This window comes from Abrus precatorius, unplaced genomic scaffold, assembly GCF_003935025.1.
Source record: "Abrus precatorius isolate BTA unplaced genomic scaffold, Abrus_2018 Scaffold10, whole genome shotgun sequence".
Taxonomy (NCBI): domain Eukaryota; kingdom Viridiplantae; phylum Streptophyta; class Magnoliopsida; order Fabales; family Fabaceae; genus Abrus; species Abrus precatorius.
Genome location: NW_020874292.1, coordinates 4,429,657 through 4,451,170, shown reverse-complemented (window position 1 = coordinate 4,451,170; position 21,514 = coordinate 4,429,657). Strand labels below are relative to the sequence as shown.

Below are 21,514 nucleotides of genomic sequence, written 5' to 3'. Positions count from 1 at the left end.
CAATATTTTTTATTACTAATTCAAGAATTATATATATATATATATATATATATGTATATATATATATATATACATATATATAATTTTTAAATTTAAATTTCTTAGTTGATATTCTTACCCAAAAAGCTTGAAAAAATAGTATACAAATAGATTAAGGTAAATTTTACTGTATTATGAGAATTGAAGAAGCATTTTATATTCGAATTTTATAGTAAAAATTAGTAGTTTATTTAAAAAAATATTTTAACACTTTAATTGATTAATCTAATAATTTATTAAAATTTATTAAATAATATAAATATAAATATATATATATATATATATATTATAAATGTTTATGATAAAATTTATTCTATTTACACTTTCATAAATGAAATTTTTTACTTAATGTATTATATATATATAGGATAATATTTTCTCATGATATAAGTTTAAAAAATTTTAAATTTTATTTAAATTTTTTATTTAATTTAAATTTAATAAATTATAATTTATTATTTTATTAACTGTTAAATATGAGTTAAATGAAAGGTAAGTATAAGAATTTTTATACTTAAATCAGTGTAATAATATATATATATATAATTAAAACAACATTTTCAATGAGATTTTACTGGTCTTGTTTGTTTTCTTCTCAAACGGAGTTGAATATATATATACTTTGAAATCAGTCCGTTAGAAAATGCTATTTTGTATTAAAAAAAATACATGCAAAATCACCTTAATGATTCTTTTGAACTCTTTAATATATTATTTTTAATTAGTAAATTATAAAAATAAATAAATATTTTAAAAACGATCAACTTACAATGCAACTAATACTCTATCTTTTAAAATATGAATCAATAATAAAATATTTTCTTTTATCTTTTTTATAACACAAAATTGAGTATTTTTTTGATCTTGATATATTTAAAATATATTAATTGTTAAATTTTTTATTATTAAATATATATTTACAAGATAATGACTACATTATTTATATAATTTAATATTATAAATATTTTTAAAATAAAATTTATATTTATAAAAATATAACTAAATTAATTATTTTTTTATACAGTGATTTAATCTTTTCTTTTCTATAAATAAGGTTAGAGAGAATACATGTTAAAAAGTATCTTAAAAACATTTTTTAAAAATTTTCCACAACTGTAAAATAAACAAACTTCTTCCACTGGAACATGTAACATGAGTATAAATGGACTTGTAGTGATAGGGACGCTTTGAGCTAGCTAATCATAATGAAAGATCCATTAAATGGAAAATGCCACTTGACGACAAGTGGGCAAAGCCAATAGTTCGTCTAGAATGCTACATGATATCGGATTTGATATTTTCTTCCACTGATTTCAGTGATTTGATCTTGAGGTACAGCTTTTTGCTTTATTGATGTAGTGTTTCTTTGTGGAAACTAACAGCATATAAACCACACGGTAGTGGATTTCCCTAAACAGATCATACAACGGGATCAATCCAATTAATCTAGTGGACTTCTTTTTATATAAAGAAAAACATAATTTTTATTCAATAAAAATATCATAATTAATCGTACAATATATAACATTAAATTTGAGGTCATCAGTCTCCACACTCCCACAATGGGTTGTGAGTAAAATGCAAAAGCAAGTTGGTTGCATGAAGACGGAAACGATGATAAGTCAACGTAAAGTTATAAATGTGCGTCTACCAAAGAATCCAGCTAAAGTTAGTAGTTTGTACAAAAGATGACTTAACTTCAAAAGGCCTGATTAGATTAGATTTGATTTGGCAATAGATTTAAATTTATGTAAATTAATATATTGCCATTAAGTTTTTTCTTTTAATTTTTATAACACGTATATTTTCTCATGTTTAAATCAAAATGAAAAACTACTAATAAAAAATGTCGAAATAAAAAAGGTAAAACTTCCTTAATTTTAAGGTTTTGTAAGTTTGGTGATAAGTTCATGTGTTCTTACATAAATCATGATTGAATAAAATAAAAAATCGCGCAACTCACATTTTTATTCATGTAGGCCATGATTATTCAATTAATCCAGCAAAACTTCTGTAAAATAAATAGAAGACGATTTGTTAACAAACTACTGTAGTAATTCTCGTAAATGGTGATATTGTTGCCCTATTTATCACTTTAGAGATTTTTAATGTTTACTTCCTCTGTCTCTAAATGTATTGGAGCTTTTTTTTTTTTATAAAAAATTAAAATAAATAAAAGAAAAAAATTACAATATCAAATATAAAACTCTCTTAACATCAATTTGAATAAATAATTTTAAATTTGTATAAATTGAGACTCAATTTTTAAAATTATAATTCCAAGAAGTTCTCAGATTAATTAAAAATTTATATATGCGCTTCTTTCATATAAGGTATGTTTGATGGTTATTTATCAATTTTTTCAAGGAAATTAGACTTCTAATTAGCAAGTCTATGTTGAATTTTCTCCACAATGAAGTCAAAGTTTTTTCTTTTTATTGGCTTTTTTTATTCAAATAATATATTTTTTAAAACTAACTTCAAAAATAGGGTACTGGGTAAACTATTTCTCTATTGGTGTTGTTTTTTGCCATGTCATTAATAGTATTGCCTATGCATGGACGATAGCAAGCTTTTATTATTATTATTTTAATGCACTATCAAACTAGGATAATAGATACTAGACCAGACACGTACAAAACACGTGTCATAGGCAATACTATTTTGAAATGGATGGCTAGGGGAAAATGCGCCATGTGTCATGATCATAACAAGTATCGAATCTAACCCAACGACTGAGCTATCGTCCCATCTTGGACAGTATTCGTTTAGATGATGACACATGTCCTTGTGGGAATGGGCGCTGCAAGCGACTTCTTCTTCCTGTCCTATTTTTTCTCCATTAACGTTGTGCAAGGGAAACTGGGGGAATGATTATGAAAAATTTCTCCTTAAAATAATAGTATTTGTGCTGTATTATTATCTGAGAAATCAAAAGGTAAAAGTTAATTTCTCCATTAGAGGTTTAACTCCATTGTTGGTTATGTGGGCATGTGATAGGTTCCCATGTTTGAATCCTCCTAATCCTCCACATTTACGACATGATCTTCTTTATGGTGTTAGGTATGCATACTATAACATTTTTTTTCATTGTTATTATTAAATAATTAATGTTAATATATTAGCTTTTAAAATTTTGTTAAAGTTTAAGTGGTTAATAAATGGGGTGCCTAGAAAGGAGAAGAAGAATGTTGCATATTATAGATATAATCTTGATCATTTTAAAAGTGATGAGGTATGACTTATTTTTCTGTCATAAATAATTTCTAATTAATATCATTGCTATTTAAATTAATTATGTTGATTATATTTTTAGATCGTATGATAGCCTTATAGTCAACAATTATTGTCAGCATTGCCCCCCATTGACCTAAAAAGGATCAACGTTTGAAGGTTAGTAGTACTCCTAATTTGCATCCAGATTTGTGAGTGACACCAACCAAATCGTGTTATGCGTCAGTTTGGGATGGTGCAACACATTTCTTGTGATCCATACCAACGTGATGCATTACATGACATCACATTCAGATGTAAGACTAAGGAGAATTGGAATGAAAAGTTTAGACACATATTAGCCTTATGGAAGTGGCGCCATGGTTGGGTTTTCAACAACGACCCACAAATTGGATTAATTAGTTCCAATTTGGAGTACATGTGGTGGTATATCACTCATACTATACGTTGAATGACAAGATATGCTATTATTTTTTCACTCCTGGTATGTAATTGTAGTTATATCAAATATATAACGATGTATATTTGTTTAAAGTATGAAATTATGTAATTTTTAATCAACACTTTACATACGGTCATGCATTACAGGGAAATGCACATGAGAAGACATACTACTTGGCTACTGATGGCTAACAACCATTCACATTTGATAAGCTGTGCACATTATGCCAAATCATGCTATCACTACAAAGTGAATAGGCCTGTATCTTAGAATCATCATCATTAGTTAACCAACCAGTTCAGAGTGGACACACTGAAGATACACATATTGATCTTGGATAGCCTGAGAGACATAAAGAAGGGAGAGGTTTGCAATGACAGAGGAGACAGGTGCAAGCTGCAACATGGTCTATACTCCCTCTGCCAGTTAGAGCAGACAATGTCTATTATGTCCCTCCCCAAGTGCCATTTCTCTCTTCTTAGTCTACACAGAGTTCGTACTTTCACTCATCATAATCTACCACACATTCTGAGTCTTTGTTTAGTAGTGGAGAGGACTATGTTCCTGACTTCCATCATTTTATGACCCCCTTCCATATGATTTGTCATTATTTACGTCATTTGCACTAGGTCCATTGTCTCAAATAGTACTAGAGCCTTCTGTGGTTAATGCCTAGTTTGTAGCGGCTGTTAATCCTGGCCAGCATGATGTGTGACGTAATCCTCATCGAGAGGCTAGAGATCGACCTCGTCATTGCATCCTCACTCCACATCAGGACCATGATTAGCAGAGGCTATAGCAGTGGTTTTACTTATATAGTTTTTTTTTAAAATGTGTTTTTATGACTATACTTTGTGTACTAGATACTTTATTTATAAAATGACTTGTTTGTAGTTGTTTCATACATCTTAAAATTTTTAACATACGTAACACAATGAAGTACTCATACAACACAACATACCTACTACCATTAAATACTAAATTACATAGATAGTAATGCTATTACAACACAATTTATAGCCTATATTGTCAAGCATGTTAATTTTTCCTTGGTCAATGATGTTGGTTGTGACTAATATGTTTACACAAACTACATTGTTGACAAGGTTGAGAGTCCACCCAATCCATTTCATTCCTAATACGTGTAGACTTTGGTCGATCTTTTCTCCTTTCTTTTTGCTCGTCAAGGACTAACTTCCATTTGTTGGATGTTAGTATGTTGCTTTCATTTCTAAGAGGTCACCAATCATATGAGTATGCATTTACAACATATTGCACTGAATAAATCAGATCAACCTATTGCCAATAACCAATATTCACTGATGCACAAGCTACTATGACATGTGAGCATGAAAATCGATACACCTAAAACTTTCCATATTCACAAAATCGATTGTCTAATATAAGAGTCCACTTATTATCACCTCGTTGGGTAACTAGATTAATCTCTTCTACTTCAAATCTTTGTATGTCATATCGTTAAACTTGATGTGAAGACGTTTTTTATTGATTTTTTTTTCATATGTTACATTAATTTATGACAAAACCTATTACCATTGTTAAGCTCCTTTGTTGCTTCTTCACCACGCTTAACAAAATACTCAACTAAATGTCCATATGTACATTTTACCACTGCAGTTATTGGCAAGTTCCTTGCACATTTCAATATTTTGCTAATAGCCTTAGATAAATTGGTTGTCATATGGCCATAACGTCTACTTTTATGGTCATAAGCGTAAGTCCATATTTCTTTGGAGATGCAATCAATCTAGGTCTTAATGTCCTCTGACTCATTTTAAAACTCGTCAAGTTTTTCTTCAAATCTTTGCTTGCATGTTGTATATGTTGTTAAATGAATCAGAAAATCGTCATATAACTTTAAAGATATACAGAAAACAACTTATACAATAACTACTAAATGGACATAAATAAAATTGACAATAATCGTACCTAATTTGATTAGTGCTTTTTTCAAAATTAGATTTTTGAATCACTAATTAAAATTGCTTGCAATGTGACGATGTAATAAATATGATATGCATTTAGAGGTTGTCACCCAATATGTGAATTAGAAACTGCACATTTTATACTTTGATATCTATCAGATATCAAACAAATACTAGCCTTATCTGTGACATGAAAATGAATAAGAGCCAAGAACCATTCCTATGTTGACAATGTCTCTCCTTCCACAATTGCAAACTCAATTAGAAGTACATAATTATTTTCATCTTGAGCGGTAACAATTAGTAAAGTGTGTTAGTACTTACCATACAAGAATATACCATCTACCTATATTAAAAGTTTGCAAAAATTAAAAGCACTTATGCATTGTCTGAATGACCAAAATAATTGATGAAAGACTCTATTTGTTATCGACATGGTGGCTCCTCACATAATCATTTGTTTCAATTTTATAAACTGATCCAAAAGCATGTAATTGCATATACTCCAATTATCTTAGCAATGTACCATATGATTCATTTTAGTTACTAAAACCTGGACAATGACTTTTTGTTTTGTCTTCCATGCTTTTTTGTAAGAAACTTGATAACCAAATTGACCATTTATTCTTTTTTAAATTAATATGATTGGCATTGATGATTATTCTTTTACCATACCTACAATTAACAATAACATTATTTATTTCGTTTTTAAATAAAATGTTTATTCTTCAAACGAGACATTCATGTATATAGTTTAACAAGTGTAAGTGGTATTTAAAGTTTGACTTTGGTTACGATTGTTTAGAAGAAGCTATCAACAAATCAAATAAGTAAAATTGGAATAAAAAGTAAGAACAAAATTGACTTGTTAAATAGCAATATTAAGGCAGTTCAACCATAAAGAAAGCTACATTATCCATAAAGAACAAAGATAATTTGTTTAAATATAAGTTTTGGAACTTGCCTCTTAAGTTAACTATTTTAAAGTTTTGGTAATGTTTTGGAAGAAACTAAAAACGTAATCAATAAATTTATTTAATTAAAATAAAAATAAGTAACAAGAGATGGTCTAAGTTACAATATGAGTCTCATGCAATTTAGCCTCTATCTCCAAAAGGTTATTTGCCATTATCTCCAAACAGTTATGACTTAAAATATGGTTAATTTAAGTAGTAATGGAATTTAAATTTGAACTAAGAGATAGTGAAATAATTTATAATGATCTTTCAGTGACTTTTACATTATCAATTTTAAAATTAAATTTTATCGTATAAAACCTATTTTCAATGCTTAATTATAAGCTCAAATCATGTTTTTTTAAAGAGATTTCAAAAAATCTCTTGTAACTTAATAAGGAACATTCTTATTAAGTAGAATGATTATCGAAACATAAAGGGAGACATAACGCTTGAAGACTTTATCCAAGTGAACAATGGCCTTAAACCTATTCTCTATGTTCATATATTATGCATGTAAGCTTATTCCACAACAAATCGACCCTTTGCCTAGGACGTGATGGTTTCTTCTCTCCAACAACTTCGTCAAGAAAATTAACTTGGTATTAAGAGTATCGTCAGCTCCTTTTCTATCATATAATATCATTTGAAGGATCTTCTATGACTGAAATTTAACATATTCCTTTGGTTTATAAAACTAAATTAGCTTAAATATAAAACTAGTCCTTACATTTACTTGTATTTTTTATTTAATCCTTATAATTTTTGTTTGTTTGTTTTGTATCTTATATTTATATAAAATACCTTACCGGTCCATTATCACCAGATTATATTTCACACCTACTATTTGACATAATACCGATGACCAGCGAAGAAAGGGTATTTTAAAAAATTTAGGGATATAAAACAAAAAATAGAGTTAACAGAGACTAAAATAAAAATTACAAATAAATGTGAGGACCAATTTCAAGCCAACTAAATTTACCTCTCTTTCATATCTAGTTGGCAAATAATTTAATTATAATGAAAATTAAAATAAAACTTCTTTTATAAGTAATTTTCCGAAGAAAATTTTCAACAAAATGTTTATGCCTGCAATACCATTTTTTTTTCCGGGTCCAACGCTACATTTCTATTTATGCAACTTTGCAGCTTCACGTGTTCTTTGGCAGTTTAGTTCCCTTTTCCAAAATTTGATTTAAGGAATGATATATCCCGAATCCGAGTTTGATTTCCAATTCCTAAATAATAAAAAAAAAATTGAAATTTTTATTTAAATAAACGCCTACTAGTCACCTACTTCGTATTGTGCAGAAAGACTATAATAACCCTTAGTATTAAACATGTGATTGGCACGCAAGTGGAACGTTTGATAATTTCCTGCAGCAGTTAATCTAAAATTAACAGCATATTATGGATATACTTCTTCTGAACTGTATTTGTTTATGAAATGAGAAAGTAAAATATTATTTATTATTCATTTAATTTAAAATGTATGATGATATTGATTTATGAAAATTAAATAATAGATTTTTTTATTGGATAAACAAATTCAGTAATTTAAAGGAACCTTTTCCAAAATACACAAAGGTTGTGCTTTTTATAGCCCAACGAATCACCTTGTTCCAATTCAACTGGTTTTTTCTAAAGTTCTATATGTTCAATAATGCAAAACTAGTTTAGTAGCCTGATAAAGATTTAATATTTTTTAAATATAATTTATTTTAAAATAATATTTTTATTGCATAGTGTTAAAAAATTTAATTAAATATTAATTAATATAATTAACAACTGTAAATTTAAAATATAAAACTCTTAAAAATAAACTCTAAATTTAAAAAATAATTAAAAAATATAATTTTTACAAATATAAAAAATATATAATAGGTATCTCAATCTAAGTTGCATAAACTAAGAGTAACTTATTATCGAGCATGAAATGTGTTAATACTAATTACGAATGTGTTTAATCATAAGTCATTAATCTAATACAACTTCTATATTAGTATTTTATATTAGTATAAGTGCAACTTATATTTGAGTATGAAACTAATTGATAATGAGTATGACTATACTCAACTGTAAGTCGCACTAGATTGATAATTGATATGTAAGTTTTAAATCATTCTAATTTAGTGTCACTTATGAAATATAAAAGAGAAGTTATATTTGATTTTTTTTATTAAAGATAATATATCTAAAATTTGATATTTCTTTTATTTTAATTATTTTTTTAATTTATATTATTTATTACTATTAAAATAGTTTCATTTCAGTAGAATCAAATTTTCTTAAAAATTTTAAGTTTAAATTTTTGTACATACTACATACATTTAAAAATACTTATTAATTATTTATTAATATTCTTATCATTCTCCATACATATTTCTCAAAAGTAGAATTTATTATTCTATTACAAAATGTTTATTCAATATTGTAATATCTACATTTCATTTATCAAATTTTTAAAATTTGTATAATATTAGACATGATAAAAAGTCACATATAATACATTTTATTGAAATTATAGCATTTAATAATCTTAATTCATTGAATTGTATTTTCTTCTTTAATTTTTAATAAAAATTTCTTATATAAATTTTTATTCCATATAATATTACACATATTAAAAAAATTATTTATTTATTATTATATGTTTAAGTATAATATAAATAGTTTAACTTTGGTATGATATGCTAGGGGAAGAGAAAACTTAAAATTATATGTGCTTCTTTTGTATTTTTTAAACTACATTTTAATTTTTTTTAAAATTAAGACTGTGTTTTTTCATTTTTTAAAAAATTATAAAATTGTTTTAATATGTTCTTAACATATTTTTATTCAAAAATTATTTTATTAAAAATCCTATTTTCATGAATTTAGAATATCATTTTACTTATAAAAAAAATCTCGTCGTAATTACGTTAAAAGGAAAATGAAAAATATTACTTTGGATAATAAAAAAAATAGACAGCTAAAATCAAGGAGGCTGTTATGTGTTTCTCCCCAGCTAAATCTAGCGACCATGGATTAGGATAACGAAGTTCTTTTCGTAGGGATTCTAAAGGGCAATTCTCGTAATTAAACGACAAAAGGAGGGGCACTTTACAGAAGCACCTTTCTATCGTCTTTGTATATATATAAACCTGCTTCTTCCAAGTCACATTTCTCTCTCTTCTTCTCTTATTCTGTGTATTCTCCCAGATCCTTCGCCTGAAACTCTTGTTTTGCCGCTCTCGTGTTCTCGCTTTGGATCCATCTCGCGTCACTCAAAATTCCGAAAACCTCACAGAATTCAGAATTTTCTGTTTGGACGTCCGTTTAAGATCTTTTAGATTAGGTAGATCCGAAGTGTGAACCATTTCAAGGTATCGCTGCTGCACTCGATCATGATCGATCGCATTTCGTTTTTAATTATCCGATCCGTGTTGTTCCTAACATTTCATGCACTTGTTCTGAAAATCCTCGTTCCTGCGCCGATCCCTAGCGATTTCCGATTCTGGATCTGAGTTTTTCTGGTTTTCTTTTTATGCTGAATTTATTAAATCTTTTATTGCATGATGAATGACAGGACGTCATGTTCCGAAACTTTTCTTTTACCAATTTATGGCTCTTTAAATGGCTTTGAAGGTTGATGGAAGTCGTTTTGTTTGTGTTTGTTATCATTTTGGCTTGGTTACAGATCGTTGAAGAATGGCATCGGCAGCGACTGGGGCCACGGGATGGTACAGGGGAAGAGTGAAGGCTGTTCCTTCAGGGGACTGTTTGGTCATTGTGGCCATTGCCAGCACTAAACCTGGTCCTTTGCCTGAGAAGACCATCACTCTCTCTTCTCTAATTGCACCTAGATTGGTAATTTTACTCATTTGACTTTTTTTTTCATGTGAAGTTGGGAGCAAGAACGATGCATTAAATGAAAAAGTTAAAGCTGTGTGCTAATTGCTCTGGTGTTTTGTGTTTGGGTATTTGCTAGGCGCGTAGAGGCGGTGTGGACGAGCCTTTTGCATGGGAAAGTAGGGAGTTTCTAAGGAAGCTCTGCATCGGGATGGTGCGTTGAAATAGAGAGCGTTGTTACTCTGATCTAATTGAGTGCTCTGGTTTTGTCTTCTTTTGATGAAGATTGCTACGTGTCTGACATAATGTGTTTTCTGGAGCAGGAGGTTACCTTCAAAGTTGACTACACCGTGCCGTCCATTAATCGAGATTTTGGAACCGTTTTTCGCGGTGACAAAAACGTTGCAATGCTGGTTGTTTCTCAAGGATGGGTTAAGGTTGGGAACCTTGTGCTTTGCATCTAAATGAACCACGTTTGGATCATTTTATCCGTTGATGAATTGCGTTGCTGACTTTTGTCTTGTACTTGCAGATCAGAGAACAGGGGCAACAGAAAGGGGAAGTGAGCCCATACCTGGCAGAATTGTTACGGTTAGAAGAGCAAGCTAAACAAGAAGGCCTTGGCCGTTGGAGCAAGGTTGGTTTTGGTCTTCCTCTATAGCATGAGAGAAATTTTTTGAAAAGCTTTGTGATTAAAGTGTGATTTTTACTAGAACATTGAAATTTGATATTAAATTGTTGATGTTCTGCCAACTTGGTTTACTTGAAATCAACGCGCATGGTGTTGGACTGTTGGGCATCTTTGCTGATGTAAAGCATGTGTTGCCGTGTCGATCAACTTACATTGCGTGTAAAGTTACTGGTGTATGTGTAAACGACCACTTGCATGTTCATGTTTTAAATCAATGTTTAATTACAGAACGTGATTGCTCTGTTACCCAATATATTTATAGATATCGTCTTCTGTTGGCATTTAACTCGTCAAGACAGGTTGATGTTAGAATACGATGAAAATTGGAGACATTTAGTCACTATTCGTGTATATCTTATTGAAATCCCTCATCAGTGTACCTCATGATTTTACGGTGATTGCAGGTTCCTGGTGCTGCTGAGGCTTCAATCAGAAATCTACCCCCTTCTGCTATTGGTGACCCTAGTAACTTGGATGCTATGGGTTTGTTAGCTGCAAACAAAGGATTACCCATGGAGGCAATTGTTGAGCAGGTTCGCGATGGCAGTACTGTTCGAATCTATTTGCTCCCGGAGTTTCAGTTTGTCCAAGTTTTTGTTGCTGGAATTCAGGTATGTATAATAAATGCTGTTGCTATTGCTATTGCTATTTACTCCCATAATTTTTTATGCAGGCAACTAATTGTTTTCCCTTCAAAAACACTAGGCCCCACAAATGGGAAGGAGAGCTGCATCTGAAACTGTTGTTGAACCTGAATTGACAGCTGATGAAACCAATGGAGATGTTTCTGGGGAACCTCGAGCCCCTCTTACATCTGCACAAAGACTTGCAGTTTCAACATCTGCTGAAACTGCAGCTGATCCGTTTGCACATGAGGCTAAATTTTTCACTGAGATGCGTGTATTGAATCGAGATGTAAGTAACATGCTTCTATACAAGTTATACTGTTTTTGCATTTCTGAAAATTTATTTTAATTTCAAATGGCATGTAGGTTCGGGTTGTCTTGGAAGGTGTCGATAAGTTCAGCAATTTAATTGGGTCAGTCTATTATCCTGATGGTGAATCAGCAAAGGACCTGGCATTGGAGCTTGTGGAAAATGTATGTGGCTCACTTGAGTGGACCTTGTTTGGGTGACATTATCGTGATTTATTTGCTTTAAATCAATTCTTGTTGGACCTTGTGTGTTTACTGCCATGATTTTATACTGTAGCATTACTTTGTTGGTTTATTTGAGTTGAGACTGAAACAAGCTTTAATCCTTTTGTATTTGCAATTAATCATTTCTTGTAGAAATTTCAATATTGCATTTGATTAACTAAATGGATTTAAAAAGAAAACATTGATGAAAGAGTGGACATAATAAAGTATGAATGCTTTACCATTGTCATCTTATATTCATTGTTTTAGTTAGAATGAAATATTATTTCTAGATTACATGACATGTAGTTGGAGTAAGATATCACTGATTTCTCCCCCCATTTTCTTCATGTCTTCAAATCTAATAAATTTTAAGCCAAAATATAGTGTAAATCTTTCTCACGTTGAATTTTTAATGAAATAGGGGTATGCTAAATACATTGAATGGAGTGCAAATATGATGGAAGAAGAGGCAAAGCGGAGGCTGAAGAATGCAGAACTGCAGGCTAAGAAAAGCAGGTTAAGGATGTGGACAAACTATGTACCACCTCCTTCAAATTCAAAGGCAATTCATAATCAGAATTTTACTGGAAAGGTAAAACATTGCTAAATCATTTACAGAAGCCAAATAGCCATTGTCAGTAATACAGGCATATAACATTTTAACTTGAGCCTTACAGGTGGTTGAGGTTGTGAGTGGAGATTGTGTCATTGTTGCCGATGATTCCATTCCATATGGTAGTCCACTAGCTGAGAGGCGAGTTAACCTTTCTAGTATTAGGTGTCCAAAGATGGGCAATCCTCGTCGAGACGAAAAACCTGCCCCCTATGCCCGTGAAGCAAAGGAGTTCTTAAGAACCCGCCTCATTGGGCGTCAAGTATGAAAATCTCTTATGACACTTATCTTTTAATATCATTGCTGAAAAATTGGTTATAATTGGCTGCTATTTTTCAGGTGAATGTTCAAATGGAATATTCTAGAAAGGTTGCTCCCACAGATGGATCTGTAGTTTCATCAGTAGCAGCTGCTGATTCTAGAGTAATGGACTTTGGTTCAGTCTTCTTATTGTCCACGGCAAAGGTTGACAATGATGATACCCTGTCATCTACTCCAGCAGCTGGAAGTCAGCAAACTGGGGTGAATATTGCTGAATTGGTAGTTGGCCGTGGCTTTGGAACTGTCATTAGACATCGTGACTTTGAAGAGAGATCTAATTATTATGATGCTCTTCTTTCTGCTGAATCACGTGCCATTTCTGGAAGGAAAGGCATCCATTCTGCCAAGGATCCACCAGTGATGCATATAACTGACTTGACCACAGTGAGACAAATTATAATTACACCTCATTTTATTCTGCTGCAAAAGCTATTTTATAACTCAAATATGTAACTGTTTCGTTTTGATTCATATTAGGCATCAGCCAAGAAAGCCAGAGACTTCTTGCCTTTCCTGCACCGGAGTAGAAAAGTTCCTGCTGTTGTGGAATATGTTCTCAGCGGCCATCGTTTCAAATTGTTGATTCCAAAAGAAACTTGCAGCATCGCTTTCTCATTTTCCGGGGTCAGGTGTCCTGGTCGTGACGAGCCATATTCTGATGAAGCAATTGCACTGACGAGGCGAAAGATAATGCAGAGAGATGTTGAGGTAAACCAATTCCTTTCTGAACTTAAGATTTCTTTATCACCCTTATTTTTTATTAAATTTTTTTATGTTTGCAGATAGAAGTTGAAACTGTTGATAGAACTGGAACCTTCTTGGGATCCTTATGGGAATCAAGGACCAATGTAGCAATTACACTACTTGAAGCTGGTCTCGCAAAGCTTCAAACCACCTTTGGCAGTGACAGAATTCCTGAATTTCACCTTCTGGACCAAGCTGAACAATCTGCTAAGAGGCAAAAGCTGAAAGTAAGAATGGGGTCCCCATCCATGTTTAGATTATCACTATTCTTTCCCTGTTACTATTCTAAAGTGAATTGTTTGCAGATCTGGGAGAATTTTGTTGAAGGGGAGGAAGTATCTAATGGTGCAACAGTTGAAAACAAACAGCAAGAAGTGCTTAAGGTGTTTAGGATACTATTTCACTAATGACCCCTTTTGTGTTAAAAAATGATGAACAACTTATACCATTGTTATACATTGGTAGGTAATCGTTACGGAAGTCGTAGGTGGTGGTAAATTCTATGTCCAGACTGTTGGAGATCAAAAGATTGCATCCATTCAGCAACAGCTTTCTTCTTTGAACCTGAAGGATGCTCCGGTTGTTGGTGCTTTCAATCCTAAGAAGGGAGACATAGTCCTTTGTTATTTTCATGCTGACAAGTCATGGTATCGGGCAATGGTAAGTTCCAACATAAGATTTTTCCGCCTTCCCTATGTACTGATCTAGGCATTGCAATTCTATAGATGAAAAATGTGATCATTACATAGGGGCTGATGAAGAATGTATCACTTGATGATTGGGTCAAGGAGACATATTTCTTTATCATTGTTTTTCTTTTCTAAATCCTTGGCTGCTTCTCCCGCTCCTTTGTTATTGATTTGTTATCTAGGTTTCTTGATGAGTATTTAGGTTGATATTCCACCAATATTGTGCATTTTCATGTCTCTGTTTATGAATTCCTTTGCATATTTAAAGCAAGCTCCTAGAGTTTACATTGTTATACCAGATTAATGATCTATATATATTTTTTTCCTGTTAGAACATAATTTTGACCGATATTTCAATGTATATGACCAACACACCCCATGCACTTGTTCTTTTCGACCACTTTTTGCAATTTCCTGCAATTTTACAGTGTTGATGAGATGTTAATGGTCAGTGAAACACTTGATCACCATGTCTATTTCCACCTCAATTTCTCTTTCCCTTATGAAATGTTGTACCGAGTTACATTTTGTTGATTTTTTAATTCTGATTGCTCATAATTGTATCGTGTAGGTTGTCAATACACCTCGAGGACCAGTTGAATCCCCCAAGGACATGTTTGAAGTATTCTACATTGATTATGGAAATCAAGAAGAAGTACCCTACAGTCAGTTACGGCCTCTTGATCAATCTGTTTCTGCTGCACCTGGTCTTGCTCAATTGTGTAGCCTTGCATACATTAAGATTCCAAACTTAGAAGAGGATTTTGGCCAAGAAGCAGCTGAATATTTGAGTGAACTCACTTTAAACAGTGGAAAAGAGTTTAGGGCCAAAGTTGAGGAGCGAGATACTTCAGGAGGAAAAGTGAAAGGGCAGGGAACTGGGACCATTCTTGCTGTAACACTTGTTGCTGTGGATGCTGAGATCAGCGTTAATGCTGCCATGCTACAGGTTATATTACTGCTCACACTTGCTTCAAGCGCTTTCCAAATTTTATGTTTTGATTCTCTATGCACGTATAGTAATAAGAAGCCCATAAAACACCTCTCAGAATATAGGTTTCTTGTGGAATTTTCAGGAAGGGCTAGCAAGGACAGAAAAAAGAAATAGGTGGGACAGAAAAGAAAGACAGCTGGCTTTTGATAATTTGGAGATGTTCCAGGAAGAAGCACGGACCAGCAGGCGTGGAATGTGGCAGTATGGAGATATTCAGTCGGATGATGAGGACACTGCTCCTCCTCCTAGGAAGGCCACCACCGGTGGCCGTAGATAAGTATGATGCGAGGTAAGTTATATAATAGACATCTTGAGAGAAAATGATTGAAGTTATAGGCGTGAACATTTTTGAGTTAGAGAGAAAAAAGAAAATGCCGTGCGTAATCCTTTGTAAGTTTTGTTTTATTTTTCGTTTTAAATTTTGTCTTTAGGTTGATGGGACAATTGTTTTCTATAGCGTCGTAATAAGGTACATGCGGCAACGTTCTTTGTTACCATGAGGACAGCAGAGATGTTTTATCGTAGTTTAAAATTCTTGTTTGTTTGTCTTTTGGTCTTTTAAGAAATTGTCTTACCTTTCCCGCCCGTGGTTTGGTTTCGGTTTAAAGATATTTCTTCGTCGATGATTTTTATTGTATAGAAACTGGGCCCAATTACTTACTTCGATAACGCTACTTGCCCTCGTAATCATGTCGCCATTCATCTCCTCATTACCATAGTACGTTGAGAACAACTACAAAGAAGACCAAATCTCACTTTGGATTGATGCCCTTTTAAATGGATCATTTCTCATAGCTTGGTCACCTGCAATATCATTATTTTTTGCTCTAACTTTCTCGTTGCAGGTGGCCATCGTGCGGTGGTGGTTAACTGCAGCCGCAGACATCATGCTCTAACTTTCTAGCTTGTAGATCAGCCCCTGACATCATGCATGAGTAATTCCCGAATGCCAGCCGATGTGGTTTCCGAACCGGACACCACGTGCTTTCTACCCTATACATCATCAGCAGAAGTCAAGTCTTATTCATTCCACTGGGCCCCAAGTTTGGATGAACTTGTGCGTATATTATAAGAAAAAAAAAATGAAAACATAATAATTTGTTTTGAAGTTAATAATTATTCATCTTATGCGAAATAAATTTATAAAAAAATAGAAAATATAAGTTAATTTTAATTTATAGAATGAATTTGATTCATTTTATTATTTAATTTTTTACTTTTATAAGTATTTATTGAGAAATTAATTTAAATTGGACTCAGGTTGAGGTTGATTACATGGATACTTTAAAAGATACATTTATCTATGACAAAATGTTTCAATTTTGTAAAATGTTTTTGATAACTTTCAGAATTTTATTTTTGGAACACATCTAAATATTCTTTCAGAAATTTAATTTTTGGATTATTTATAAATCAATTTTGAAATTTTAATTTCAAAGCCATTTACGAACATTTCGAAAGTGAAATTTTGAAAGGAACAATACACTCATCTTATTTAAATGGGGGTAATTTAGGAATAATTTTTTTTTAAAGAAACACTGAAATTGTGTCGGTAAAATTTGATAAGGGCTAGGTTCATAGTGTCATGCCTCTTTGATATGATCAACTCCATTAAATGACGAGGTTAATAAGGCCAACTTTCTATTCAAAAGTAGTAAAGTGCGTCAGCTCCAGAGAAGCTAAATAATAATTAGCCTTAAAGAGAATACTTCCATATTAAAATTTCACATGATAAATTTTGTATTTATCTTTTCTGATAGACATCAACAATAGGATTTAATAAAATTGAGTAAATCCCCACTTTTGTACTTAAATAATAAGAGTATCGCAATTTAGTTTCTTAATTTATAAATTAAGAGGTTAATTTTTAAATTGGTAAAACATTCATCATTTTCACGCTTATTGTTCAGTGAAAGGAAGTAATAGATTGCTGATGTGTTATGTTTTAAACAATAACTTGGATTTTACATAAACTTAAAAATAATATTTTATTTAGTATATTTCTTCATTTATTTTGATTTCTTAAATTTTTAAAACTTTTTATTTACTCATTCTTCTTTTTCTTTATTCTTTTTTAACATTTCTATCATTCCTCCTTCTAAAATTCTCAGCAATATGAATTATAGACACATCACCCATCAATTAATTTATCTTGGTTGTGTCTCTATCGTCACAATTTCAAATTAACCAAGTCGCATTTCACTAGAACCTTATCCTACTATTGTGCACTCAATTACACCTTTCTAGACTTACCGTGATCGTCGCCCCTTTTGCCACCTAAATCATTGTGCATCATCCCGAGTCTTTCTCAAACCACTATAGCTTGGCAATTTCTTCACCAATCGTCACTACCAGTTATAAACTTTATCGCTCCACTGCCAATTTGATTTTGATGGTTGTAATTTCAGTAATTTGAGTTTCTTTTGCATTGTGTGTTGGGTGTGCATATAAAATTACTCATATGTTATAACTCGTTAATTTGGAGGGCATGAATTTATTTTTTCATTTTTTATTTTAAACTTGAACATTACTCATCACTAATGACAGATCCCCTCCTATTTGCTTGTGTGTGAATGCTAAGTAAATCTTGTTTGAAGAGAAGAGAAAGGAAAAGAAAAGGAATAATGATGCAATTCTGTTTTTCACTGGGAGATAGTCAAAGATAGGGCTGATAGTCGGATGGATAGGGTCGAATTCAGGGTAAATTTGTTGAAACTGATGTTAACCGTTGAGTGAATATATTAAACCAACTTCGTCCATAAAGCTTATCGGTTTTGAGTAGATTTCGGCTAAATAAATTAATTTTTAAATTGATAGTTTTTATCGGTTTAACTTAAGTTGAAACTCCTTTGTTTCATTAATTTACAAATTTTAAAGATTTTTTATTACATATACTTCAACAAATTTTTTAAGGTATTTCATATGATTTTTTTTTAAAATCAGAGATGATGATTACAAAAAAAGAATATGCTATAGAAATAGGAAAAAGCAATAGCAGTTGAACTTAATCTAGACACATAATTAAGAAAGAGATGAAAAAAAGAGTAACTTACTACTTAGTATGATTTGAAGGATATGATGACATTAATTGCAATTTGTAAAAACTAAAGATAAAAGCAAGAGTTAAGTTTTTGGAGAAGAGAAAATGAGGCAATGAATATTAAGCAACTAGATGGATCTAGATTCTTTTTATTTGTGGCGAGAATTGGATATCTAATTTCATTTTTGCTTAAGCAAAAATATAAAAAAAGATAATTTTTTATGTAAAATTGGCTTAAGAGAATTCTTTTAGCTTAATCGAATATTGCAGATTCACTTAAGCTAATTTTTTTTGCTTAAGCAAATTTTGCGTCTTTTCTCTTAATATGCTCTTCTTCTTCTTTTTATGTCTAATATTCTCTTCTCAACTTCTATATTTAATCTTCTTTTAACCTCTATATTTAACTTTTTTTCTTTTTCTTCTCACTCTCATCCTACCCTATACCAATCTCTCCCTTTTTCCTCTATACCCAACTCTCCATTCTCTTCTCCCTCCACCATTATTCCTATATCACTTGCCCTCTTTATCTCTATCCATCTTAAGTCCTCTTTTCTCCTCATATCTAGCCTTCATCTCCTCAAATGCACAAAATTCACAATACAAAATAATTCGCTCAAGCAAATCTATAAAAATTCGTATAAACTAATTTTGCATAAATATATTTTTGTTATTTTTTGTATTTTTGTTTAAGCAAAAACAAAAATAGAGTTAGATGTCCAGTTTCCACCACTAAAGGGAATCCAGATCCGCAACTAGATAGTACTGTGGTAGATAGAAATATGATGTTATATGACATGATAATGGAGTAGGTACACTTCCAGGCTTTTGAGCCCGTCAATGAAAAGGTGATGTGAAATAAAACTTTGAGGCTTTGAGCCACTAAAAAAAAGTAACAAAATAAAATTGAGCCCTTAACTTTGGAAGTCAAAAGTTTATTATATAAGCAAACAAGTCCATATAAATATCAAATTTCGACAAAATTAAAAGTTTAGATCTGTTTTGGTTTATTTTTAATTATTTCAAATTTTAAATTAACTTTTTAGGCCAACTCATATTTAATCAATCTGCTCAATTATAACAATTATGCATAAGTATTATCAAGTATCAGACAAAAATAATTTTTTCAGCATCTTAGTCAAAGATGTTGTAGAGGAAAAAGGACAAATTGTGGTAATAATGGATGATTGGATTAAATGGAACAACCCTTACAATCTTGAGGACCAAAGTGAAACTTTACTCTTATAAAAATAAATGAGATAGAGATACATGTGTAGGGTGCATATGATTTGCATATAATTAAAGTCGTTTGTAGATTCTCATCATGCATTTTACTTTATTCTATCTTTGGTTTAAGTTGTTTGGCCAAGATATAGCTGTAGGTGTTATTTTGTAGGAAAAATAGTTTGAGTTGAGAAAAAGGCTTGAAAAGAAGGATATTTTAGCATCCAATAAGCACTATGATTTTCCTATGGTAGCCACCAAACCAGTGGTGGCTGTTGCCAGTTATTTTGAAAAATCGAAGTGCCACACTCTACCAGTGGTGGCCACTACAGTGGTGGTTCATGGATAATAACACGACAATAAAGCTATAATTTTACTTATATTGCGAGGTGAATAAGGAGGATTTTGTAAAACCTTATATATAAAGAGGAAAAGAGAACTCAAGGGAGCCATCATCTAAGAAAGAAAAGAATGAATAAAAGATAAAGACATGGGGCAAGGGAAAAACTACACATTTAGGATCAAGACATTAAGTTTGAAAAGTGAATATTAGAGTTTTCTTCTTCGTTGTTCTTTACATTTTTGTTGTCTTGTTGATGTATTTAAATTTTATATGTTTTCATCACGTTATGACTGAGTAGTTTTTTGTTTTTTCTATTCCTACGAATTAAGAGAAATTCAATTGATGATTTTAGGGCAATGCTTTAATTTTTAACTCTCTTTTCTATATTTGATTATCTTAATTCAATTTTGTATGTTTTTATTTGTGATTGTGTTGGACGTTTTTCACTTGTTCTTGGGTTTTATTTGATGAACCTTATGGAGAACTCTATTTTATTTTTTTTAGAGAATTCTATTTTCAAAAATACTAAAACTGGGCATGAATTCCTTTGTCATGAAAGTAGGCATTGGGTTTATGGAGTTTTTTAAAAATTGCCAAAGATCTTAATGGATTTAATTTGAATTCAATAAAAATAAAATAAAATTTGATTCTATTCAACACATTATTATATCTTCAAAAAGAAATAATAATATTTTAGTGCAATTAAATTTTAAGAATAATTCAAGTATTTTAAAAAAATATCTTATTAGCCTTAAAATCTGAAATTAAATGAAACTAATTCTTGGAAATGCTTTAAAAAATCTCATTAGCCTCATTATCCATTGCCTTTAGATTATTTTATTTATTTTGTTTTGTTTTATCTTTATAAACACCAAACTAGAGACTCCGATTATGTCTAGATAGGATACAATATTTTTATTACGTGATTTAACTGTTACTTTCAATTTTTTAGATAGATATACAACTTACACATAGTCAATTATGTTACTGACATTCAATATTAATTAATTTTTTTACAATAAAGTAATATAATTAAATTTTTATACATTGTTAACATAAATATTTTTATACTAGTAACTAATTAGAAATTATCATTTACATAACCTTTGATGTAATCATTACAAAAGTCAATGATATTTAATTGTATGGCTATTTATAATTAGATGATGGTATAAAAAAATTTACACTGTTAGTGTGTTTTAATTAAATTCAAATAATATTCTTAGATTGGGATCAAGTTACATTATTTAATAATTTTTTAGTAA

At 30.9% G+C, this 21,514-nt stretch overlaps 1 protein-coding gene across 2 annotated transcripts; it reads left to right on the top strand.

Annotated features, from left to right (window-relative positions):
• Window positions 1-9,779: 9,779 nt before the first annotated feature.
• LOC113852429 (ribonuclease TUDOR 1-like) lies at window positions 9,780-16,307 on the top strand. 2 transcript variants are annotated; one of them, XM_027482694.1, is made up of 18 exons: window positions 9,786-9,985; window positions 10,300-10,469; window positions 10,591-10,665; window positions 10,775-10,888; window positions 10,984-11,088; window positions 11,547-11,753; window positions 11,848-12,057; window positions 12,135-12,242; window positions 12,706-12,876; window positions 12,962-13,159; window positions 13,237-13,602; window positions 13,696-13,926; window positions 14,001-14,189; window positions 14,268-14,345; window positions 14,428-14,622; window positions 15,223-15,600; window positions 15,728-15,934; window positions 16,077-16,307. In XM_027482694.1, exons 2-17 carry the CDS (start codon window positions 10,311-10,313, stop codon window positions 15,920-15,922), a joined length of 2,979 nt encoding a protein of 992 aa, XP_027338495.1. In that variant the 5' UTR covers window positions 9,786-9,985; window positions 10,300-10,310; the 3' UTR covers window positions 15,923-15,934; window positions 16,077-16,307. The 2 variants fall into 2 exon arrangements, with proteins under 2 accessions (XP_027338494.1, XP_027338495.1); XM_027482693.1 differs by having other exon boundaries at window positions 9,780-9,985; window positions 15,728-16,193.
• The last annotated feature ends 5,207 nt before the right edge of the window (window positions 16,308-21,514 follow it).